At 36.2% G+C, this 24,315-nt stretch overlaps 1 protein-coding gene across 8 annotated transcripts in view; it reads left to right on the top strand.

The window, feature by feature from the left end:
* The window catches only part of LOC120768475 (synaptotagmin 1), an 81,385-nt gene that overhangs the window by 30,981 nt on the left and 26,089 nt on the right, over nucleotides 1-24,315 (top strand). For 5 of the 8 annotated variants that reach the window (XM_040095183.1, XM_040095189.1, XM_040095186.1 and 2 more), the window contains 5 exons: nucleotides 18,697-18,910; nucleotides 18,990-19,252; nucleotides 19,310-19,405; nucleotides 22,388-22,582; nucleotides 22,654-22,830. In XM_040095183.1, coding sequence (XP_039951117.1) covers nucleotides 18,706-18,910; nucleotides 18,990-19,252; nucleotides 19,310-19,405; nucleotides 22,388-22,582; nucleotides 22,654-22,830 — 936 coding nt within the window. In that variant the 5' untranslated portion in view covers nucleotides 18,697-18,705. The remainder of the gene's footprint in view (nucleotides 1-18,696; nucleotides 18,911-18,989; nucleotides 19,253-19,309; nucleotides 19,406-22,387; nucleotides 22,583-22,653; nucleotides 22,831-24,315) is intronic. The other 3 variants (XM_040095190.1, XM_040095188.1, XM_040095184.1) reach the window with 2 other exon arrangements.

Genomic DNA, 24,315 nt, shown 5'->3' with positions numbered 1-24,315 from the left:
GTTTTGCGCTGACCACTATATCTCTGAACTGGATCCTCTGAAATAAAAAAACTGAAAGTATTTCGTTAAAGCAATGTTAAATATAGTAAAGCAAAACAAAGGAAAATAAAAAAATCGATTTTGTCAAAATTCTAACTGTATATAACCCTTCAAATAGTGCTGAAATAGCTTTTTTTGAAAAGCATTCAATTTCTCCTCATAAAGTAATGGAAAATAACATTTTTTCCAAAACTGTAAACGGAAGTACAAATTCCATAACACTTGAGATTTTTGAGATGTAGTCAAAAAATTACAAAATGATGGAACATTTTTGATCTCAAATTTGTAAACAGGACACTACAAATACACCCACACCACATCAGTCGCAAATTCTTCCATAAAATTTTTCGAGGAGTGTAATTAAACAAAGTAAATCTCGAAATTTCTAAATAGTTTAAAAACAATTCAATAACCGAAATCTACAAAACATGTTTTGTACGGACTTTAAATACAATACCTAAACAATCCTAAAGTTAAATTTCACATATTTCGTACAATCAATCCCAGTTATTAAACATTTAAACTCAATTTTCTGAATAGAGAGTTATAGATTTGGTCAAATATATACTTCTGGCCTCATTAGAACGTTAGCTACCTTCAAGTCGGCAAGCGGTAGAAATTGGTGATTCGAACACATTATACCAGAAGCTCAAATAAGCTAGTCGCACTGGAAACCTACTGTTAAAAATTACCTATGGTGTTGTTGTTGTTGATTCGTTCCCAAGACAGTCGGGCCTACGTAACCGGAACGAACCCGGTTTTTTTTATCCAGTCAAGGACCATGAACTTGGCAGAATTCTGCAGTTACAACAACAACAACATGGTATATTTCGTCGCCTTGAATCAATTATCTGAAAACACTGAGCTATTTAATAGATTTCAAAAGAATATTGAAACAAGCGCAAACAAATATTGAGTAGAATGGAAAAAAAATGTATGAAAACCACGGTATTTTGATTTCATCAAAGAGTATATATTCTTGCACAGATTTCGACTCATCGAAAATTCAACAAGAGATCTGCACCCATAGTAAACGAGCAGAAAAATGGCAAACCGATGACGAATATTACAAGCTGTGTTCCAAAGTAAACTGGACTTTTTGAATCTAGAGCCCCCAAGTAGCGCCATCTATATGCCGACTGCGTTAGAATCTGCTATCTTTTTCGATTGTCCAGTGAAAATTTCATAACATTTTATGGATTGGAAGTAAAGTTATTGCGTGTCAGTATGTTTGTGTTATCAGTGCGAGAATAAGTTTCGAACAAAGAGCCAACATTAAATTTTGTTTCAAAATTGGTAAAACTTTTACCGAAACGTTTCAATTGATGAAACAAGTTTATGGCAATGATTGCCTATCATGTAGCAGAGTGCACGATTGGTTTCAACATGTTTAAAGTGGTCGTGAGGACATAAATAACGATCAACATGTGGGCCAATCAAAATCCATGATCACCGGAAATTCCATCGAAGCCGTGCTTGAATTCATCAAAAATCAGCCGAAATCATCATTAAAATTCATGGAAATAGAATTGAACATATCCAAAACATCGATTTATCGCATTTTGACCGAACATTTGGGCTCACAAAAGGTGTATGCTCGGTTTGTTCCGCACAAATTGACCGACGACCAAAAATTGCTCAGAATCCAACATTCGAAGGACATCATTAAGGATGTTTATTGGACCAAAAATCACATTTTAACCATTAAGCACGCCCCGTATTCACCTGATATGGCACCATGCGACTTCTTTCTGTGCGTTATGCAGACGTAGAGGCCATTCAAAAGGCTCGCACATACTTTTGGACCGTGCAAAACGCTGTATTGAAGCAGACTATTTTCAATAAAATAAATTGATTTTGCCGAAAAAACCAATTGTTCTGTTTTTTTAAGTCCTGTTTACTTTGAAACGCACCTTGTATAATACTCTCCAGTGCTGAGTTAGAGAAAAAACATGAAACGAACGATGAGGTTTCACTATTTTAAATTGTTTTTAAAATCAAGGTTGTATAGTACATACATACAAGTGGTTCATACTATACATTCTGTATTGCTCATACGACATGGAGTACTAGATGAATACAGTACATTTGATGCATAACTCTAATTGCGTATTATTTTTAAAGGCATGTTTTTTGTGAGCGAGAAAAATATCACTTTCTCAAAGATGTAGATATTTGTTTTCTTAAATCTCTTATGAAATGTTTTAAATTATTTAGGCGCGATTTAAATTGAAAGAATAGCTTGTTTACTTTAAATTCTTTCTCTAGGGCGAAAACCGAAACTTCAGGGTCATTTGCAAAAACTCTACATACACGTTTTAAAACTTTGCCTTTAACTGGCAAGCAGTTGAAGATGAAACACACAACAATTCAATTCCTCATAAAATTGCAGCAGCAGCGGCAGACGTCTGTCAGCTAAATGGTTTCTCTACATAATTTATTTTCTTGATGTATTCTAAGCTCCTTTTTTAGAGGCCACATACAGAACACATCATGGCAATAACCGTCGCAGACATGGGCAATCAAATTACTTAATAATGCGTAATGTAAAAAAGCGCTTTTCATGCCTTTGTGATTACAATGCCTGCTGAGCAGCAAAAAGTTTCGCAATACATTTTTTCTTATCTCTCAGTTACATTTGCCCATTTTATAGTTTCCACATTCGCTTTTACACTCTTTTCCTTTGTCCGGTTTTATGCGAAAGCAGCTTATCGATGAAGTCATCTGAAACACACACAGCTATTTTCACTTTGCACACAAGCATAAAAGTTCCCAACCCTCATACTGCGTGTGGTAAAGTTCATTTCTGCGGAAAGCAGATTAGGTTGAGAATATAATAAGTGAACTCGGAATTTTGGCTTTATTTAGTTCTTTATAACTGAAATGAATGGCATCAAAAATTGTCTTGGAATTTTGGATAATATTTATTTTTTTTTGCTCTCTCTGCAAATAAAAAACCTTTTTGGCAGTTGTGGTTAAAGTTTACATTTAACAAATAAAATAATATAAACTTGTTTGCACCGTAATCGATTTAAATTCAATAAGGTGATGGATTTACAATAGGAATATTATAGGGAAATTGTTCATAAAAGATATTAAAATAAAAACTTGCTCGTTCATCAAATATAAATATTTACATAGAAATTTAATTGGATCAAAAAAACATATTCAATTTAATACCAACATTGTGCTATTGACATTATTTTACCGATTCTAGAAGACTATGGTTTGAACTAGCTTCATTTTAATATTTCCTTGTGAGACATTTTCTTTTATGGCGATTATCTTCCTCCTAATTCGTGGAGGATGGAGTCATGTGTAGAAGTTCAGGCAAGTGAGGAAAGTTCTCTGATCGCCATACACTTGGGAGTGGCCAGAAACGATTCTTTTACACATGGCTCGAGCAGCTCACAACTTCCGGTCTTTGACCAAGTGTCCTCTGGGTAGCCTAAGAACATCCGTTCGAAGGCGAGCTAAAGTGAGAAGGCGAAACATCCCCTACATAAGGTTATGCGCCACGTAAAAAGCCTTCCCAATGAAAGATTACCAACTGCCTCGGATGAGAGACCCCCCTTTTGATGACGACCATGGCAAACGAAATAAGGACTATGATATTAGGCATGCACCTGGAATGTCCGGACCCTTAATTAGGAAGGTGCGACGACTGTTTGTTTGATGACAGGATATATTTAGTCTTGCCTCGTTCACTACCAGACCCATTTGGTTCGCTTCCTTATTCAGTCTGCAGCAAGCAGAACTAACGACGCAGATGTTATGGCCAATGATATCGATGTCATCGGCGTACGCCATAAATATCTGGTCACTCGTTGACTTTCCAGTCCTGAAGCCACACTGATAAGGACCACTTAGTTTGTTGGCAATGGGCTTTCACATAGTGCGCTCGATAGAACCTTACTTTTCCTGGTCGGGCAATGGAACGTCCGCTCCATCGTTATCGATTGGGGAATCGGCTTCACCAACTTCTGGTGTTTTGCTTTCACTGCCATTTTGCAGGCTTAAAAAGTGTTTCCTCCATAATTTCAGTATACTCTAGGCAACAGTCACTAAAACACCTCTGGGAGTTCTACAAGAGTATGCTCCTATCTTGAAACCTTCTGTTATTAGCCGCACTTTTTCGTAGAAATTTCGAGCATTACCCTATCGACCAGCTTATCAAGCTCTTCGTACTCACGCATTTTGGCCTCTCCCTATTTTTTCTGCAAATCTCTTCCCTCTTCAGCTCGTGGTATCTATCCCATCCCCCGTTGAATGTCCCCAACCATTTTATACCCTGAACAGGGTATATTAAGTTTGGCACGATGTTTGTAACACCCAGAAAGAAGCGTCGGAGACCCTATAAAGTATATATATAAATAATCAGTATGTTGAGCTGAGTCGATTTAACCATGTCCGTCTGTCTGTCTGTCCGTCCGTGCGTCTGTCCGTCTGTACACATACGAAATAGTCCCTCAGTTTTTAAGATATCGTTTTGAAATTTTTCAGACGTAATTTTCTCTTCAAGAAGCTGCTCATTTGTCGGAACGGCCGATATCGGACCACTATAACATATAGCTGCCATATAAACTGAACGATTATTTTCTAAGGCAACAATGTAATCTCCGAATAAAGATCGGATTACTATAGCATATAGCTTCCATACAAACTGAACACATAGTTACTAAAAGAAATGCACCTGTGAAGGGTATATTAGCTTCGGTGCAGCCGAAGTTATCGTTTTTTTTTTGTTTTATTATCAATTTTTACTATTTATTAATATTTATTTGAAATTTTGAAAATGGTGGCAACAATTTCAATTTTTTGTTTTAAATCATTCGAATTTTATTAGACCGAACAACCCAAGCAGATCAATCAAACAAATTTAATGAAAAAACATTTCTTGTAAAAGCTGTCACCTTCAGTTATTATAAAAAATATTTGATAACCTTAATTGCTACTCTTATAAAATATTTAATTCTTATTTCATGCCCACACACAATCATGACATTACATCTATACAACGTGCGTATATATTTTATGTATATGAACAGACTTTCTGCCTCCACTGTACTTGACGCGCAACACGAGCGCAGCAAACTGGCAATCTCCACAGCTGCCACTTGTAATTATCTGTCAGTCAAGTGTCTACTGAGTCAATGTGCGCACACTGAAGTGCTTCCTTCCTAGTGCTTCTGCTTTCTTCATCACTTGCTATAATTTCCCTGTACTTTTCCACCAAAGCTGCTGCTTGCCTCTTTTCTCGTGTGTATTCGCCAAGCAGCTTGCCGCTATTTATTTAATTAATATGCACAGCAAGTGGGTGTTCAAGGCAAGCAATGCGCGTTGAAGCTCCAGCAAGTCAACGGTTTCGGGGCTGGCAATACCTACGTACATAGATATATTGGATAAGAAGGATTAATTATTGTGTGCCACCGGCGGTGATCAATTGGAAACAAATATGAAAAGAGAAAATAACACTTACAAAGTATTTGGTTATTGTGTTCAGACATACTTAATTAAGGGGACGTAATTTATGTGCAGAAATTCTAATAGAATTGAATGTTTACGGCTGCTTAGTTGTATACGTCATTATAAGAATGACTCTTGATAGTGTCTTTATGGCAGAAGAATCGCATGGAGGGTCAGAAACTATTATATTTCAATATTTTTTATTGAATGAACGTGCTAATGCATATAAGAAAATATGAAAATTATTTCAAATCTTAGCTCTCATCAATTCAGTATCACAGACGTATGTTTTTTTTATAAGTGACCTTGCCTAAAGCCTTATTTCTGCTATCTCTTTTGCTTTCCTATTTCTTTTCACATTGCCCAGTGAACAATATGTATATCTAGAAATTAGTAGCATAATTATTCAATAGAAAATGGTCTCGCAATTCAAGGTCTATCGTAAGTATGGCAATCAAATTGGTCAAATACACCGAAGTTATGTTACGAACAAAGCTTTTTCCCCAAAAATACCAAAGTTACCATATTTTCTGAACTAATAGCAAGTCATTCAAGTAAAGGTACTTTTTTCAATAGCCTTTTTTGGCAGATTACGCGTCAGTCGTGACAAGCTATCATGTTTTTTTTTTGTTCAGTATTGTTTGATATTTCGTCATGGTAAGGCTACTGAGCGTACTTTTTGCAAAACGATCACACATCTTGAGACCCAGCACTCATTGTTGGAAAATATTCGACCCACCACGTCCAGCACGCAGTGAAGAAAATATAGCAGCCGTAGCTAAGAGTGTACACGAAGACCGTGGAGAGTCGCCGCTCGCATCAACTCGGACTGACGTTTGAAACGACTTGGCGCATTGGACGTCGAGATCTTAAATTGAAAGTATGCAAAATACTGTCCGTGCAATAACTGAAACAATCGACTTTCTCAATAAATATTGCTCTGGCTCTATGGACTCTTGAAGAGTTCCAAGAAGATCCGTATTTTCAAGACAAATTTTTTCAACGACGAGACCCATTTCTGGCTCCGTGGGTCTCCATATTAATACTAAATTTTCGTTTAATATCACAGCAATAAACTATACGAAAGGTACCTTTAGAAGCGTTTTGAGGAAATTTTAGCTTAAGTCGCATTTATTCAATATATTTCTTAACTAAATTTTGTAAAATTAGTTTATTCCGCATATCCGCCAAGTATATGTGCAAAGGAATTTCTATAAATAGTAAAAATGCACTGTTAAAGGCGCTGTCGTCTCGCAGACGTTTACGCTTCGTCCCAGGTTTAATTTGCACGAAAGTGTTTACTCACTTGTAGTGCCGCCTTTGCTTCAATAAATATTTGCTATGCGCTTGGGCACCACAGCAAATTGATGCGAAGTGACGGAAAACTATAGAAAGCATATTACAAGCACCAATTTGCAATTTCTAGCGAGGAATACTGAAATATTTCTAATATCTGTATTGAATGTTGAACATTCTAAGAAATTTGCTAAGAAAAGTGAATAGCAAAAAGATTCATTGATGAATTGCGCAAAAATATTGCCAAATCATCGCAACCACCGCTGCGTATACGCAACATTCATGAACACTTTGCACGGGCCAGCATGTGGTATACGTAACATTTCATTTAACATAGAATGACGTCGAGCGCAAAGTAAAATGAAAAATTGAAAAAGTTTGCTTAGAACGTTTATTTTGTTCATGCAAAGGCACACCTGCATGCGACCATATCAAATTAAAGCCATCAGCACACACGAGTGCCTTGGAACATACTGCATTACAACAACATTACAACACACAGAAAGCGGCTGCTCAAGTGCACTTACACTCACATGTCAGCCAGCATTAGAAATTGCATTTTTCTTACAATTTTCCTTGCAAGAAAGAGAGCTCACGAAAGACCTTTCTAAGACAAGATGTTTGCATATTGTGACAGTGGAAAACCTCTTCTTCAAGACACCTTAACATGCGAACGCATACATACATTTCCTCACCTAAAATGCAAACTAACGTAACATCACTTTTCAAAAGTTTTCAGGTGAAGGAAAAGCTATAAATAGAAACCACACAAATTGGAACAAAAATTTTAATTTTTGTGAGTTTTGGTTATAAAATGGTTGTACATATAATGGTTATATCTGAGGAGGTTAAAATTTTATGATAACATGATGTAGGAAATAGTAAGCATTACGAAACTCAATTTCGATTTTTTTGATGATACGTAGTTTTAGATTTCAGGTGACGAATGAGCAAAGGTAAAAAATATTCTCTTTTGTACTTTGAATGTTTTTTTCGTTTTTTTTTTCTTTTTAACGGTGTCAGGAGTTTGCTTCTAGCTAAAACCTTCGTCATTTCCGCATTTCATTGTATTGCTTCGTGTTTGAGTCAGAAAACTAGCCAAAGTAAATCCGTACTTGTGTTGAATTTTGTGACACTAGTTAAGTGCCCAACTTTGCAGACAAATTTATTTTTCTTTTACTCAAGCACAAAAAGCAGCAAAAACAAAAAAAAATGTATTTAACACAAGTAAGTGAGTTAATTGATTTGTGGTACTTCAAAACTTAGTAGCTTGCTTACTTCCTTAGCAGAATTAAATCACTGAGCGCTTCAAACTCGCAGTGCTGTTGCTTGAGTATACCTTTTTCGTATAAAAAACAAAAACAATGTTAATATCGACTGCACTGAAGCTATAATTCCCTTCAAAAGTGCATTTTTACACCCTGAACAGGGTATATTACGTTTGTCACGAAGTTTGTAACACCCAGAAGGAAGCGTCGGAGACCCTATAAGGTATATATGTATATACAAGTAAATGCTCATTATGTTGAGCTGAGTCGATTTAGCCATGTCCGTCTGTATATATACTAAGTTTTTAAGATATCGTTTTGAAATTTTGCATTTTCTCTTCAAGAAGCTGCTCATTTGTTCATTTGACAATGTATCTTCGCGAAATTTGGTATAGATTATTTTCTAAGGCAACAATGTAATCTCCGAAGAAATTGTTCAGATCGGTTAGCTATAGCATATAGCTGCCATACAAACTGAAGGATCGGAATCAAGGGCTTGTATGGAAAACTTTCGCATTTGGCGTGGTATCCTCACGAAATTTGACATGGCTTACTGCTTAAGATAATAACATAATCTCCGAAGAAATTGTTCAGATCAGATTACTATAACATATAGCTTCCATGCAAACTGGACACATAGTTACTAATAGAAATGCACTTGTGAAGGTACGTTTTTTCTTGTTATGGCATAAAATGATGTAAAAAGACCTTTTTTCTTGATCGGTCAATTTAAATGGCAGCTAAAGCTATAGTAGGACCACTATCTTCAGAGATTGTAGCGAGTACTCTGTGCCCTGTTCGTGACGATACCTTGTCAAAAAAAGGTTTTCCATAAACAGACTTGATTTGGATGTATCAGTTTATGGCAGCTGCCTGTTATAGTTGTCCGACATTAGCCGTTCCAACAAATAAACAATTTCTTGGAAAAACATGGCAAACTAATATTTTTTTCACTGTGGAACTACTTTTAATCAGTGTTTTCTTATTGAAAAATGTGTATAGGACTTTTCAGTTACTGATTTTTAAATTTCGGAGTGGACCGTACAAAACTGTGATTTTGACAAATTTTCGAATTTAGTCTCTCGCGATAAATATCTTTTAATTATAAAAAACAACTCGAGCAAATCCAATGTACATACATATATCCCTGAGCTGAGAAAAAGTTTTTATTTGTAAATATTTAAAATACCGTATTTTTGTAAAGTTTTATTCCGCTATCATCATTGGTTCTAATGTTTATACTCGTATTATACAGAGAAGGCATCAGATGAAATTCAAAATAGCTTTATATTGGAAGAAGGCGTGGTTGTGAACCGATTTCACCCATATTTCGTACATGTCATCAGGGTGTTAAGAAAATATTATATACCGAATTTCATTGAAATCGGTCTAGTAGCTCCTGAGATATGGTTCTTGGTCCATAAGTGGGCGGCGCCGCGCCCATTTTCAATTTTTAAAAAAAGCTTGGGTGCAGCTTCTTTCTGCCATTTTTTCCGTAAAATTTAGTGTTTCTGACGTTTTTTGTTAGTCGGTTAACGCACTTTTAGTGATTTTCAACATAACCTTTGTATGGGAAGTGGGCGTGGTTATTATCCGATTTCTTCCATTTTTGAACTGTATATGGAAATGCCTGAAGAAAACGACTCTGTAGAGTTTGGTTGACATAGCTATAGTAGTTTCCGAGATATGTACAAAAAACTTAGTAGGGGGCGGGGCGACGCCCACTTTTCCAAAACAAATAGCGTTCAAATATGCCCCTACCTAATGCGATCCTTTGTGCCAAATTTCACTTTAATATCTTTATTTATGGCTTAGTTATGACACTTTATAGGTTTTCGGTTTCCGCCATTTTGTGGGCGTGGCAGTTGACCGGTTTTGCCCATCTTCGAACTTAACCTTCTTATGGAGCCAAGGAATACGTGTACCAAGTTTCATCATGATATCTCAATTTTTACTCAAGTTAAAATGTTCGGTGACACCCGAACTTAGCCCTTCCTTACTTGTTATAAGTTGAAAATTTGCAAAATTCGAACTCAAAAACTTGTCATATTGAGTCGAAATAAGAAAATACTTGTCCAATATTTTTCCTCAAAAAACTTTTCAAACTTTTGCCACAAAAAAAAATTTTAGAATGTAATTTTTGGTACCCAATATTTCCTTTTATTTTTTACAAATATTATGACAAACCTTATATACTCTTTTCTGGTTATAAAAATGCGTTTGTATTAAGAGGATAATTAAAGTCTTATTAATAGTTTAAAATAACATTATTCCAGCCTTTCCTCTTATAAACTTATTTTTCTGAGAAATTATCTTTGTTTGCGAAAAATCTTGAATTTATTTGAAGTTTCTTCAGACGAAGAAGTTATACCAGCCCAGGAAAGACGCAAAATTAATTTATTTTTGCCTTAAAGTACAGCTTGGTAATATATAAACATTTTGAAGTTGGTATATAAATTACTGAAAGCAGATTTCCTCTCGAGTCCGCTGTAGTGCCGAAACCGTAGCTGACTTGATATTAGCTTAGTACATAAAGATTTGAACGCGTTTTTCTCGAAACTGCAGTTTCCAACCTTGAAGTTTTAACTGTAGCTTCACAGTAACATTATCTGGTATCTACAATTTTTTTTTCTTACAAACAATTTACGACTAAATTTGTGCATAAAAAAAGAGGTCGAAACCGCTATCATTAATACTTCTCGAGATATTCAGCTTTTTAAGTAAGGCTTTTTAGAATTTTCATTGATGGTATGTAATAAAATATCTATGAAAATTCCATACAGCCTTACTTAACAAGTCGAATATCGAGAAATATTAATGATAGCGATTTTGACCTCGGATCTTTTTTGTAGCACATAAAATTTCCTACAAGTTTGTCATGTACATTCTTTCTATAGCTCTTGTCATTTACGAGATATATACAAAAACATGCGAATTTCTTGAAAAAGTCATGTTTAGAGCCCCGTACTACCTCGCCGGTGTGAGTTTCGACTTTGTCGCAATGGACACTTTTGTAGAGTGTTCAGTACTGAGAAATATGTGTCAAAAGTCAAAGCGATGCCATAGAATGCCTCTGAGCTATAGAAATTTAAAGATAAAAAAACACGATTGTCCTGTATTTTCTATGGAAAATTTTTACATGCCTTGATTCAGTCCTTAATGTTAATATTAAGGGCTCAAATTTTCATGGAATTTTTTTTATTATTTAAATTTCATGATGAAAAAAATTAATATTTCAAAAAAAAAACACCCTAATGTATATACAAGTATATATGACAAGCATCCGTATTCCGCAGTTACGAATTCATACATAACATAATATTTGGCGCTCCCAGCACAACAAGTTAAAGTGTAAAATTTCAATAAATACTGTATATACATTATTTTTCGATTTGAAGCAGTTAGAAGTCACCAAAATTGATTTATCGATTTCTTTTTTGGCCAAAGTTAAGCAAATTTAATCAGTATAAATATAAACAACGCATACACAATCAACTTAAAATAAAACTTCGTACTTGAAAGCCATAGACATCCCCCTAATTTCTTTCAAACACATAAAATCTTTGACAATCTTCAGCAAAACTAAAGTGACCGCCATCAAAATGAAAGCAATTTCTTGCAGCTGTTACCTGTATCCTACACATATATGCTGAGATATATGTATGTGTGCATTTTATATAGAAAACTTACAAGTTGCCGTTAATATATAAGTTAATATACTTGTATTCGACATTATATTTTCCTACACTTAACTGTATAACGCGTTATATTTGAGTGATGCAGACCTAAAATTCACGCCATAAAGCTCAGTTGCACACACTTACGCATACAAGCAAAGCTTATTTACATTACATTACCTTCTTATTATAAATGTATATAGCATGTATATGTTTTTCCCATTTTGACATGAAAAATGGCTATGACAGGGTCTGTGTTCGTCTACCGTGGCGAAGCGAAGGCGCCATCAACAGCTGCCAAGCAGCACCAAAGCCTTTCCAACTGACGTCATTTGCGCTACGACTCACTGCACACTCTGGCACTAATGTTCATATATAGATATACTTGTATATGTATATTCGTATAAAAGCTATGTATTATACGTATATTCGTATAAAAGCTATTTACATATATACAGCTTGCACAGCCACCTCGAAAACATAGTCCACATTCAACTGAGTAATAAGCTGTGGAGCTGTGGTCTTAATGCCAACTTTAACATCACCCTGAGGTTGCCCGCATTTCCTCGAAACTGGGTTGAATTTGACATGACTGCAGTTGGACCGTTGGTATTGAAAGTGCGAGTGCATTTGTGCAGTAAAAAAATGTGTCAAATATAGACTTACTGTTAATGAGTAGTGCTTTTGCATAGTTTTCCGTCGAAATGGCTGGGAAAATGGACAAATTAATTTATTTTCCTTGTAATATTAAATTTTAAAACCCTTACAGCGATTAACTAAATGGCACAGTGATGCAATAAAAGCTGCGCAAAATCTAATTTCAAGCACGCTAATGAATTGCCTTGTCGTACAAATGCTGGAAGGCGCCTTAGTATATTGCTGAACTTCTAAAATTGGTATACATTTATGGAATATTTTCAATAGTATTTTGAACACTAGACACCAAAAAGAAGAAGACACCAAAAAAAATTCTTACAAAATTCAATGTAATTAGCGCCAATAAATTTGAATCAATAAAATATATTTATATGCGAGTAATATACTTTTTAGTAAGGACTTCAAGAAATTACTCAACAAGCAAGGAGACAATCAACTCTTCATGGAATATGCGAATGCGATAGCAGTATTACTCTTCTCTGAATTGAAAATTTTATGTACCTCTCTATTGGGCGCAATTCTGGAGCGTTTGGAGGGTTCTCCCCTCTTTAACAAAATTTACATTGTTGTTCTTTAAAGCCAAAGATGAATGAACGTAGTGTGCTGTGGCTTAAAAAACGATGTTGACACGATGTGTTTCTTATAAAACTTTAATATAAGGCGACCGTTTTGACATTTCTTCTTCTAAATGTCCGTCCTAAGTGTGTCCTTTGTGAAAAATTGGAATGATCTTAAGGCCGCAAAAACATACCGGATTAGACTTCTCGCCAAATGTTTCTTTTTGAATTGTTGACACTGACTGGTCGACAATACTTTGTTTTGGTTGCTTGTAAAGGGTGATCCATTTCGAGATTCCCTAATTTTGTAAGTGATGTTTTGCTCCAAGGTCTGTATCGAAATTGTCCAAATAGACTTGATATTTTACATATTCTGACAGGAAAAAGTCAAACGGTGTGATATCTCGGTGGCCTATTGACCGGCTCAAAGTTTTGAATTATCTTCTATCTTAACCGAAGTGTTCTCTCTTCTCCGTCTTGTTGAAACCAAATGTCTCCGAGAACACGAATTTCAATTTCAGGCATCAAATAGTGGGTTATCATGAAATCGATTTTAAAGTAATATGGACCGATGATTCTACCGGCTCACAAACCACATCAAACCACTGTTTTTTCTGGATGAAATTACAGTTCTTGAATCTATTCATATATACACTCAACTCTTTTTTTACACGGTTTCTTTTTACGCGGATTTGAAGTTAAACGGTTGAAAATTTTTTGCAAAAAAGTCGACGGCGCAAGACCTTTCGAAAGTAGTCCGACAATTCAAAACTCTATTACCGGACGAAAGTCACTATTGGATAATTTGATGAATATCTCAAGTGCTGTTACCGACTTTAGTCCAGTTCATCGCAAACAATTGCGCTTGTTATCAAGTAGCGACCATTAATTATGGAGCTATGTAAATATTTTTTCTTTAGTTCTATTCACATTTTTCTGTTCTTAATTCTGGATTAACAGATTTCTTTTGTTTTTTGCTTGCTCTACCAATTTTTCACCTATATGAAATATGTATTTTAAGGAGTAAAAAAAGAGTTGGGTGTATAATATATAATATCGATTTTTTTAGTATTCGATATCGTATGTTGATTTGTAACGAGTGCTACAAGTAATTTAAGAATAAGAGACTTCTTGGCTTGGTTGCTACAAATTTCAAAAAGAGGAATTAGAAAGAAATTAAACAAAAATAATATCTACAGATTAGAGAAAACAGGTTCTTATTAGTACTTTACTTGCTACACAGCTTCAAAAGTCCCAAATATACTAAAAACTTATTGTATATTTTTTTTCTCGATTACATATTAAAGAAGTTCAGTTCATGATAATTGAAATAAAGCTCATTTCGTAAAGAGTAATAGTGGCATATAAAATCTATCATGCACATAAAATTTGATTTTTCCTCTAACCTCCCAGATTACTCTGCAGTTCACTGTAATCACGTGTAATTTCACCACACCGCAGGTTACTCGTAAAAGTGCCGGCTTAAATCAACCATTAAACTTTCTGTAACGACAGTTAAGCCATAAAAAAACAGTAACTAATTGGTCATGAGTGGTTTTACGTGCATTTCACTTATGCGTTAATGACCAAGCTGCTTACATGCCCTCACCAAGTTTGATTGACTGTTCAGAGTATTGGGACGGGTGGAAGGGAATTTCATAAAAGTTACCCTTTATACAATTTTCCAAACATTTCTTCTCAATAGCTTATTAATATAACTTACTTTTTGGTTACTTTCTTTATCAAAACTATTTAAGCGCTTGAATTTTCTACCCTATTTTATCCGAAACAATTTTTCAACTCAATCAAAACCAACTTATTCAGCTGTTATGGATGGCTTCGTTAGATATAAAATATGTAGCCGGTGGCTTTCTTAAGGGGTTACAGAGGCAACTGTGGGTTAAAAATAAAAAAAAAAAACTGGTATGGGCCCGCCCTGCCCTCTATGAGATTTAATACTCATATCTCCTAGATCTCTTACAGCACAATATTCCAATTCGCTCAGAACAAATCACTTAAGCACTTCAGCCGACACTATAAAATTGGATGAAATTAGGTGATATACCTACCCCCCCCCCCCCTATAAAGGTTCCGTTAAAAACGACTAAAATACCGATAAATCCATAAATAAATACGCCAGAGACATTAAATACATATAGATCTAATTATAACTGGAAATATATAATTAAAGTAATTGGAGTGAATATTTATGTTTTGTTTTGTTGCAACTATGCCTGGCCATATTAAAGCAGTCATAAAAGCTAAAGAAGGCCACACAAGTTATTAGTTATTGAACTTCAATCGCCACTTTACCTCAAAGTTCAAATATTGTGCACGTGAATTTTATTACTTTCTGGGTACTATAGCTGTCAAAGATTATTAAATGAAGTGCTTGATTAGGTTAACAATTTTTTAGTTGAATATACTTTACTAATCGTAAAAGCAAAAAATTTTACTGTTTACTTTACTAAAATCTAGCTGCAATGCGGAGTTTTTTACTGCACGTGAACACTTTTGAACTCACCGTATTTTTGATTTAAGGTACACATTAGGGTGTTTACTTTTCAGTCTCGTCACGAAATTTCCTTGGAAATACCCTAAAAGAAATTCCCGGAATACTTTAGCCCTTAATATTAACATTAAGAACTGGACCAAGGCATGTAAAAATTTTCAATAGAAAATACACTGCAATCGTGAGTTTTTATCTTTAAATTCCTACAGATCAGAGGTATTTTATGGCATCGCTTTGACTTTAGACGCGTAAGTATTGCTCAGAATTGTTCACTCTACAAAAGTGCTCAGTGCAACAAAGTCGTAACTCACACCGGCGAGGTAATACGGTGCTCTAAACCTGATTTTTCCACGAAATTCGCATTTTTTTGTATTTATCTCGTAAATGACAAGAGCTATAGAAAAAATTTACATGACAAACTTGTAGAAAATTTTATTTGCTATAAAAAAGGTGCGGGGTCAATATCGCTCTCATTAATACTTCTCGAGATATTCAGCTTTTTAAGTAAGGCTGTATGCAATTTTCATAGATTTTTTAATACATACCATCCATAAAAATTCTATATAGCCTTACTTAAAAAGCGAATATCTCGAGAAGTATTAATGATAGCGATTTTGATCCCGACAGCTTACGCGGTTACAGCCGAGATCACAACAGTGCCCCAGTCGTTCTTCCGTTTCGCTGTTTGGCGCCAATTGGAGATTTCTAGTGGAACCAGGTCCTTCTCCACCTGGTCTTTCTAATAGAGTGGTGGTCTTCTTTTCCAAGGCGGGTACGGCGTCGAATACTCTCAAAACTGGATTGTTTTCATCCATTCAGACGACATGACCAAGCCAGCGTAGCCGCTTTCTCTTAATTCCCTCAACTACTATGTCAATGTCGTCGTATATCTCATAAAGTTCATCGTTCCACCGACTGCCATATTTGCTGTTGCCAATGTGCAAAGTTTCTTTGAAAAACTCGTAACATTGACTCATTAGATTTTGTCATCATTAGTGACTCTGTACCATATAGCAGGAAGATGAGTGAATTGTAGAATTGGAACTCGAAACGTGGTCTTTGGTCGTAGAGAGCGGGCTTCACTTCTCAATTACCTACTTAGTCCAAAGTAGCACCTGTTGGCAAGAGTTATTCTGCGTTGGATTTCGAAGCTGACGTTCTTGTCCGTATTAATTCTGTTCCCTAGATAAACCAAAATATCTACGACTTCGAAGTTATGACACCAACGCGGGACCCAAGTCAGGAGTGTGACGACTGTATGCTTGATGATTGATTTGCATTGCTTCCTTATCCATTCTGAATAAATCAGAATTAACGGTGCGGTTGTTGAGGGCAATGATATCAACATCGGCAGTTGTACACTCTTATAGAAGATTGTACCTTCTCTATTCAGCTCTGCAGCTCTAATTATTTTCTCCAGCCGCAGATTGAAGATGTCGCACGATATAGAGTCGCCTTGTCTGAAACCTCGTTTGATATCAAACGAATCGAAGAGATCCCCTTCCCGTTCCTGACGGAGCATTTGGTATTGCCCAAAGTTAGTTTATCCAGCCATATAAGTTTTGTAGGATACAAAATTCAGACATACTGACCTAAAATCAATCCTTTTCGTGCTGTCGAAGCGCCTTAAAAGTCGACAAAGATGTGGTGTGTGTCAGTCTTTCTTTCACCGGCCTTTTCCAAGATTTGTCGCATGGTGAATATCTGGTCAGTTGTTGATTTTCCAGACTTAAGGCCACACTGATAAGGTCCAAACAGTTTGTTGACGGTGGTCTTCAGTCTTTCACACAGTACGCTAAATAGAACCATGCGAAGCTATGCGATGTTCACACAGATTGGGGGGTCTTCCTTTTTGAAAAATAGGCGGAGCACACTGAAATTCCAATCGACGGGCATGCTTTCGTCCGACCATATTCTACAAAGAATCTGATGAAGTGCAGAAAAGGACCGTCTGCTTCATCGTCCTTACGTGGTGGGTCCCAAACGCAGCGCACAAGCCTGGTGGAAAGTATATACATATTATATTTTTAGAGTAAATTCTGACGGGTTAGATAATTTTTTACTTTTCTAATCAATATTGCTTTTGAAATAACTTGATCAATTGAAAATTGCTGAATTCGTATGAGTACTTCAATATAATGGTTCAGTATGCTTCTTTAGTAATCGAAATTGTTCGTTGAATAACATGGAGCTTGTAGTTGTTCTTATAAATGAACACATACCATACATAAACGATAAAAGCACATACCCACACATTTCATTGCAAGAAAATTCATTAAATAAAGCGGTTAGTGGAATTGGCGTTAATTGAGACGGCAGTTGTAGTGTTTCCGGGCACATTATCAGCAAAAGTTCATTCACGCAAACGTGAATACATACTCAACCATGCATGCGGGGTTTCAATGGAAAATTATAAATTTGATAAAGACGATATGTAGTTATATAACAGTCTTTACAATTATTTGTAAAGCCATACTACAGAAATATGACAAAATCTCTGAGGTACATACACAAAGCAAAAGCCGTTTCCGTTGAAGTGGCTTTAAACTATTGTGTGGCAAGCTTTCAATTTGCTGTGACACTTTTCCAAAAAAGTATATTCGTCAAATAGGTGTTCAAGAATCCGATTTTGAAAATCTTTTATGTTAAATATTTAATTTATTCATTCATATGAACAGTTACTGTTGTAGTTGTTGTCGTTATAACGGTTATCTAGTCCCCGTTAGGGTGGTAAGGTTGAGATAAGTTGTCATCGAGGTCATCCAACGGTATGCCCGGGAACGTACTGTTTCGTAGGGGCCGGACCATAGCTTTCTGGGCATGTAAAAAGGTGGTTAGAGTCATGCGGTGACTCATTGCACCCTGGACATATATTTGATATGTCGGGGTCAATTTTGGATAAGTAGGAGTTTAACCTGCAACAGTCTTTGATTCTACAGCGTGATTACTGTTCCTAAAATCAAGAATCGAATCAAAACCCGATATTGCTATTTATCAGAAAATCCACGTGCTCTCCCGCTTACAAACACATTTAAAGCAAAACTATCAATTCAATTAGGCTGACACAGCACGTCCACGACATTTTGTACTGAGTGAAAGTGGACTATACCTCTTTTGCCAATTCGAGAGTCGGTTGTATGTAATTTTATAAGTAACTTAAATAAAGAAAGCGTTATTCTCAACAACTATTTACTCAATATTTCTCCATTTTCCTCCATTTCCAGTAGCACAAAATGCCGCCAAACACGAATACGAACACCGAAGAGCAGCTGCCGGAAGAGTCGACGCAAAGTCTGGAACCGGCCGATCAGAAAGTAGAGGAGACCACGCAGCGTGAGGTGTTCCGCGAGCTCGCGCAAAAACAGGCGGAACAACAGCAGGCGGAGAGTCAAAAAATGTTCACCACTTTGACACCCAAAACCACAACAGAGGCCGAAGGTACATCCAATTTACAAATAACCCGCATTTACATACATAGCATGTACTATGATATTTTTTCGTCTACACCAACTTGTAGAGGAACCCACCACAACAACTGCGTCTACCATCCAGAAAATCGGACATGCCGGCGAAGTGGTCACCGAAGTGATTGCCGAGAAGACAGGTCTGCCCACATGGGGCGTGGTGGCAATTATCATACTGGTATTCCTCGTCGTCTTTGGTATACTCTTCTTTTGTGTACGTCGTTTCTTAAAGAAGCGACGAACCAAAGATGGTAAGGGTAAGAAGGGTGTCGATATGAAATCGGTACAATTATTAGGATCGGCGTATAAAGAGAAAGTAAGTATCAACAACGCTATCATTTCTTAGTAGTTATTGGGTTCTGGTATGTCATAGGTTCAGCCTGATATGGAGGAACTCACCGAAAATGCTGAAGAAGGCGATGAGGAGGATAAACAAAGCGAGCAAAAATTAGGCAGACTGAATTTTAAGGTAAGCTTGCTGTGAGCTCTCTAGCATCTTGGCGTTGTACAAAAGTCCACACTCTAGAGACAACACCAAACGTGTTGTCAAGGCACACAAGGAGCAAAGCAAACGTTAACGTAAAGAATTTAAGTAGAAAGTAGCAACGGTTCTTTCAGATCTCTTCTTATAATATTCAATATTTTATATTAAATAATTTGTTAATACTTCTGTCTCAAAAGTAAAGTTGAATTACATAACATAAGATTGATATGTCACCAATATTGTTGTTGCACATAAAATTTGCATTCGCATTTTTCCAATTTTATCATAACTTTTGGACTCATGTACATTAAGCTCCTTTACTCTTGACTCAATTAAATTAAACCAATATTCATTTTTCAATAATGTAAGTAAAACTCTCCGGTGTTGTTGGAGTACTCTCATAACAGTTGATAGAACACGTAAAATATTTTATGTTGGCCAACTACTTTTCAAAACCCCAAAAGATGCTTTACTTCTTTCTAAAAACCAGATAGTTTATATAACTTTAATGGGTGATGAGTTTCAAAAAAGGCTTGCTATGCCTTTTTAATGAGCTCATTTTTGGTATGGAATTGAGTTCGATATCTTAAATGTTATATACTTTCTTATGTTAACTTTACGGTGAGAACAAAGCTGAGATATAATGAACAAAGACGGGAACTAATTTCCCTGCACACGCTTGACTTGCTAGAAGAATATGTTTATGGCTAGGTTAGGTTATGAGTTCGATCCTAACAGAGATCTCACTTGAACAGCTTAAAATGCCGATCCGTTTTATTAACTGAAATTCCTATACACCATAATAGATCATAAGGCCCATACAACTGGATAGAGCGCAAGGGTGCTTTGCAATTCCATTATGCCTAGGTACCCAAACGAGTCTGATGATGAAGCAAACTGATGCTATTTCTAGTAAGGACAGACACCCCTAGACTAACTTTAAGCGCATAGTTAGCGCCCTCAGCTCTAGTATTGCCGCTCTGATGTCGAAATGAATGCTCACTTGTCTGAAAGAGGCTCTACTTCCGGAAAGCATGTCTACCGCCACTTGTTCAACAAGCACCTATGCCTGAAAAACACTAAACTAATTTGGTAGCCTAAAGCTATGATCGAGGAGGAACTCTTTACAGAAAACTGTCATTCCAACCTTTCTTTCTAGCTTCGATCCGTTCTTGAAACTCTCACTGCGCCTCTTCTTCAGCGAATCCTCCCTATCCACATGTCCCTTGTCGGTATGTGAGCAGAGAAAAAGCCGAGTAGTCTCTGCGACGCAGTGATCCAAGTTTTTAGGAATGCATTTGAAGGAATCGAGAATTTCTTCGCACCAATACAGTTTCCGGCAATGTCCACGGGTACTATGTGTTAAATGCCAATAAGTACCGTTGTTGATGTAGTCCGTAGTGCACCAGAGATGCCGTAAGAGCAGCTCTGTACACGATCAACCTCCTTAGGAAGTGTAACACTTCAGCACCCTATACCATTTGAATGCACGACAGACCATTATTGGCTTAACTACGGTTTCATAGAGCCAAACCACCACCTTCGATGAGAGTCCCCACTTTTTCCCTATATCTCCTATACAGCAATGTAAGACAATCCTTACTCTCTCCTCAACATTTGGCCTCTAATTTGGAATAGGACCCAGCCACCACCTTATCAACAGATTGAAACGTGAGCCGCCGTATGCTTATGCACATATGTATTTTCAAAAATACAATTGGATAATACCATGGATAGTTCGTCCATATTCTACTATATATAAATATGAATATGTCACTATGAAACTTTCGTTACATTTTCGGAATCACTTTAGGATTTCAAAATTCCACCACTGCCATAAGCTGCTGATGACGAGATTACAAATCGATAACATTCAATAAAGATGTCTTAATGTTCAAGTAAAAAATGTAAAATGAAAACAAACAAAGTTTCCAGCTCCTAAACTAACTAACAAATATGTTCTTATAGAACCAGCAACCATAAATAATATTACACTAAAATCTTCTCTTCGGTTTGTTGAGGAAGATCATGGTCTCATAGTCGATCCTGACAGCAAAGCTTAACGATTGGCTACTGAACAGGGGGTAGACAAAAATGGGAACTGAGTTAAAGAATTCCGCAAGAAGATTTAGCGAAATCAATTCGATCTTCGGATTTTACGCTATAACGAAGGCGGTTCTATAAGTTTTTCGCTAAATGTGGCAATTTTCCTGCAACCCAACGTTGAATCAGCCCAATAAAAAGACATAATAGATAGAGTCCTTTGACCGACTATCACTCTCCAGATAGTCGATGCAAACCATCCCTTGTGAATCCCAGAAAACCGTAACCTTTCTGGCTGATAGACAAGTATTTACTTTTTTAGTGCAGGTTCGCCGGGTAAAGTCGCTGCTTCCACTCAAAATTCTTTAGCTTCTGGTGACAACGCCAAATATTTCAGGCAGGTGTTGTCTCTTATTCGCGCAATTCAATATTAAATTTTCATGTTTCTCATTTTTTAAGTAATTAACGGTTTGCCCTGTTAAACCAATATTGTACCGATTTTCTTTGTAATAAATATCTACATTTCTAATTACTTTGCGTCCTCCACACTCCAACAACACTGGTAGATTATTGAATTTCTAAATGTTGAGATTGAGAAAATTGTTTTCAGTAAATTTTATATCCCACATATTAGTATAGACCACATATCTTAATCAAGTCACAACTGCACAAACTGATTCACTAAGTAATAAACAATAAGTTTACACACATTGCGCCTAATCCTAATTGATTTGAACATCCAAGAAATAATTACAAATGAACTAATAAATATATTTTTTCTTAATATCGCCGCTCCGCAAATGGCTGGATTGCGTGAAACTGCTTCAATACTCTTCACTTGCTCTCTTTTTCTTTTTTTCGCCATTTTTTTACGCTTTTTGTTTCTCTCTTTCTTGTATGTCGCTTTGCTCTTCCATTTAATAGCTCGAATATGACTTCAACTCGAACAGCTTAGCGGTCACCGTTATACAAGCCGAAGAATTGCCCGCGCTTGATATGGGCGGCACATCAGATCCTTACGTTAAGGTCTATTTGCTACCCGACAAGAAGAAGAAGTTCGAAACCAAAGTGCATCGCAAAACACTGAACCCGGTCTTCAATGAAACCTTCACATTTAAGGTAATATACCTATTTTTGCTATTCTACAATTTGCTAATGAGAAAATTTATATACTCGTCGTCAACTGCTAGAGCTTGCCCTATGCCGATGCCATGAACAAGACGCTCGTATTTGCCATATTCGATTTCGATCGTTTCTCCAAGCATGACCAAATCGGCGAGGTGAAGGTGCCACTCTGCACAATTGACTTGGCGCAAACTATCGAGGAATGGCGAGACTTGGTCAGCGTTGAAGGTGAAGGCGGACAGGTATGTGATACTGGCTGTGCTGGCGCACAGCGTTGCCAGCTGCTAAGAGTTAACTTTTTCATTTTCACTTTATTTTCAATTAACAAAAATGTTGTACTTCTACTAATTTATTATTACTTTCTTCTAAATGTAAACGTAATGAGTAAAATACATAAGCAAAAAACAACAACAAAAATAAACTAAATATATTTCTAAGTCCCTACGTATAAATATACATTTCAAACAACTGCAATAAATAATTTAACGGGTTTGAGTTTTTAACTTAAGTGCTAGCTTTCTAGCGCTTTTAAAAGTTCAAAGTTCAATTAAAAGCTCAAAGTGCAGTTACACAATTTTTATACTCTTGCAACATGTTTCTACAGGGTATAATAGCTTGTTCACCTAACGTTTATACGTATCACCTAAAGGTAATCGAGATAGGTATAGGGTTATGTATACATATAGAAATGATGAGGATGGCGAGAAGAGTTGAAATCCGGCTGAATGTCTGTCTGTTCGTCCGTCCGTCCTTGCAAGCTGCAACGCAAGTAAAAATTAAGATATACATATTTATGATATAGGTATACATGACTAAAAAGTAAAGTGTATTCTGCGAAGGGCGCAATCAGATCAGATAGCAGTAGCAAGGGGCATCTCTGGGCTGAAAATTGTGAAAAAAGTGGGTGTGGAACCGTCCTCTAATAGGTTTAATGTACATAAGACCACAAGAACTATAACAACCAAATTCACTTAGCGCAAATGGTATAGGAACTTTTACCGACAGTGTGAACATGGATGAAATCATTTTTATTACACAGCCCGAAAATAAGAAAAATCGGACTGCAACCACGCCTACTTTCCATATAATACAATTTTATCCATTTATCTTCTTGACGGATATTGTCTTTTCTTTCCCGTGTACAAAATAAGCAGCAATTATATAACAGTATAAAACTTTGCCCGAATAATGCCTTGAGCGTATGCCGTCTTATAAACAAAAATTGTCCATATCCAACAAAAACTGTTCAAGCCTCTAGGTACCGAATATTTGGACCCCGGTACCTATAGCTGACTTTTCTATGAAAATCTCGGTCAATATGTGAGATATATAATTGAAATTCAGGCATAATCTTTTCCTGACAATGGTACGTCTGTGAGTCAAAAATTAATTGAATCGGGTCAATACTGCCCTTAGCTCCTATATATCTACTTGAAATATAAAGATTTTCGAGTTTCCGGGTGACTTTAGTATATATGATTGGTAGTGGTATGTGAAGTACCTTGATGAATCTCCGGGAACATGGCATATTCATGGTATGTAGTAGTGGCAAAAATAGGCCTCCGAATGCGATATATATACATATGAGTTATATATATAACAGGTGGCGCAAAACTAATCTTCCGATGTTTTTTGGAAAATGAAAAACTTTGATTCTGCTTGTGTATTATTTTCATTTGGTCTTTTAAATTTTTTTACATCAAGTCGAGCATATGATATCATGTAAA

This window comes from Bactrocera tryoni, chromosome 2 (genome assembly GCF_016617805.1).
Source record: "Bactrocera tryoni isolate S06 chromosome 2, CSIRO_BtryS06_freeze2, whole genome shotgun sequence".
In the NCBI taxonomy this organism is placed as follows: Eukaryota; Metazoa; Arthropoda; class Insecta; order Diptera; family Tephritidae; genus Bactrocera; species Bactrocera tryoni.
This window is presented reverse-complemented; position numbering and strand designations above follow the sequence as displayed.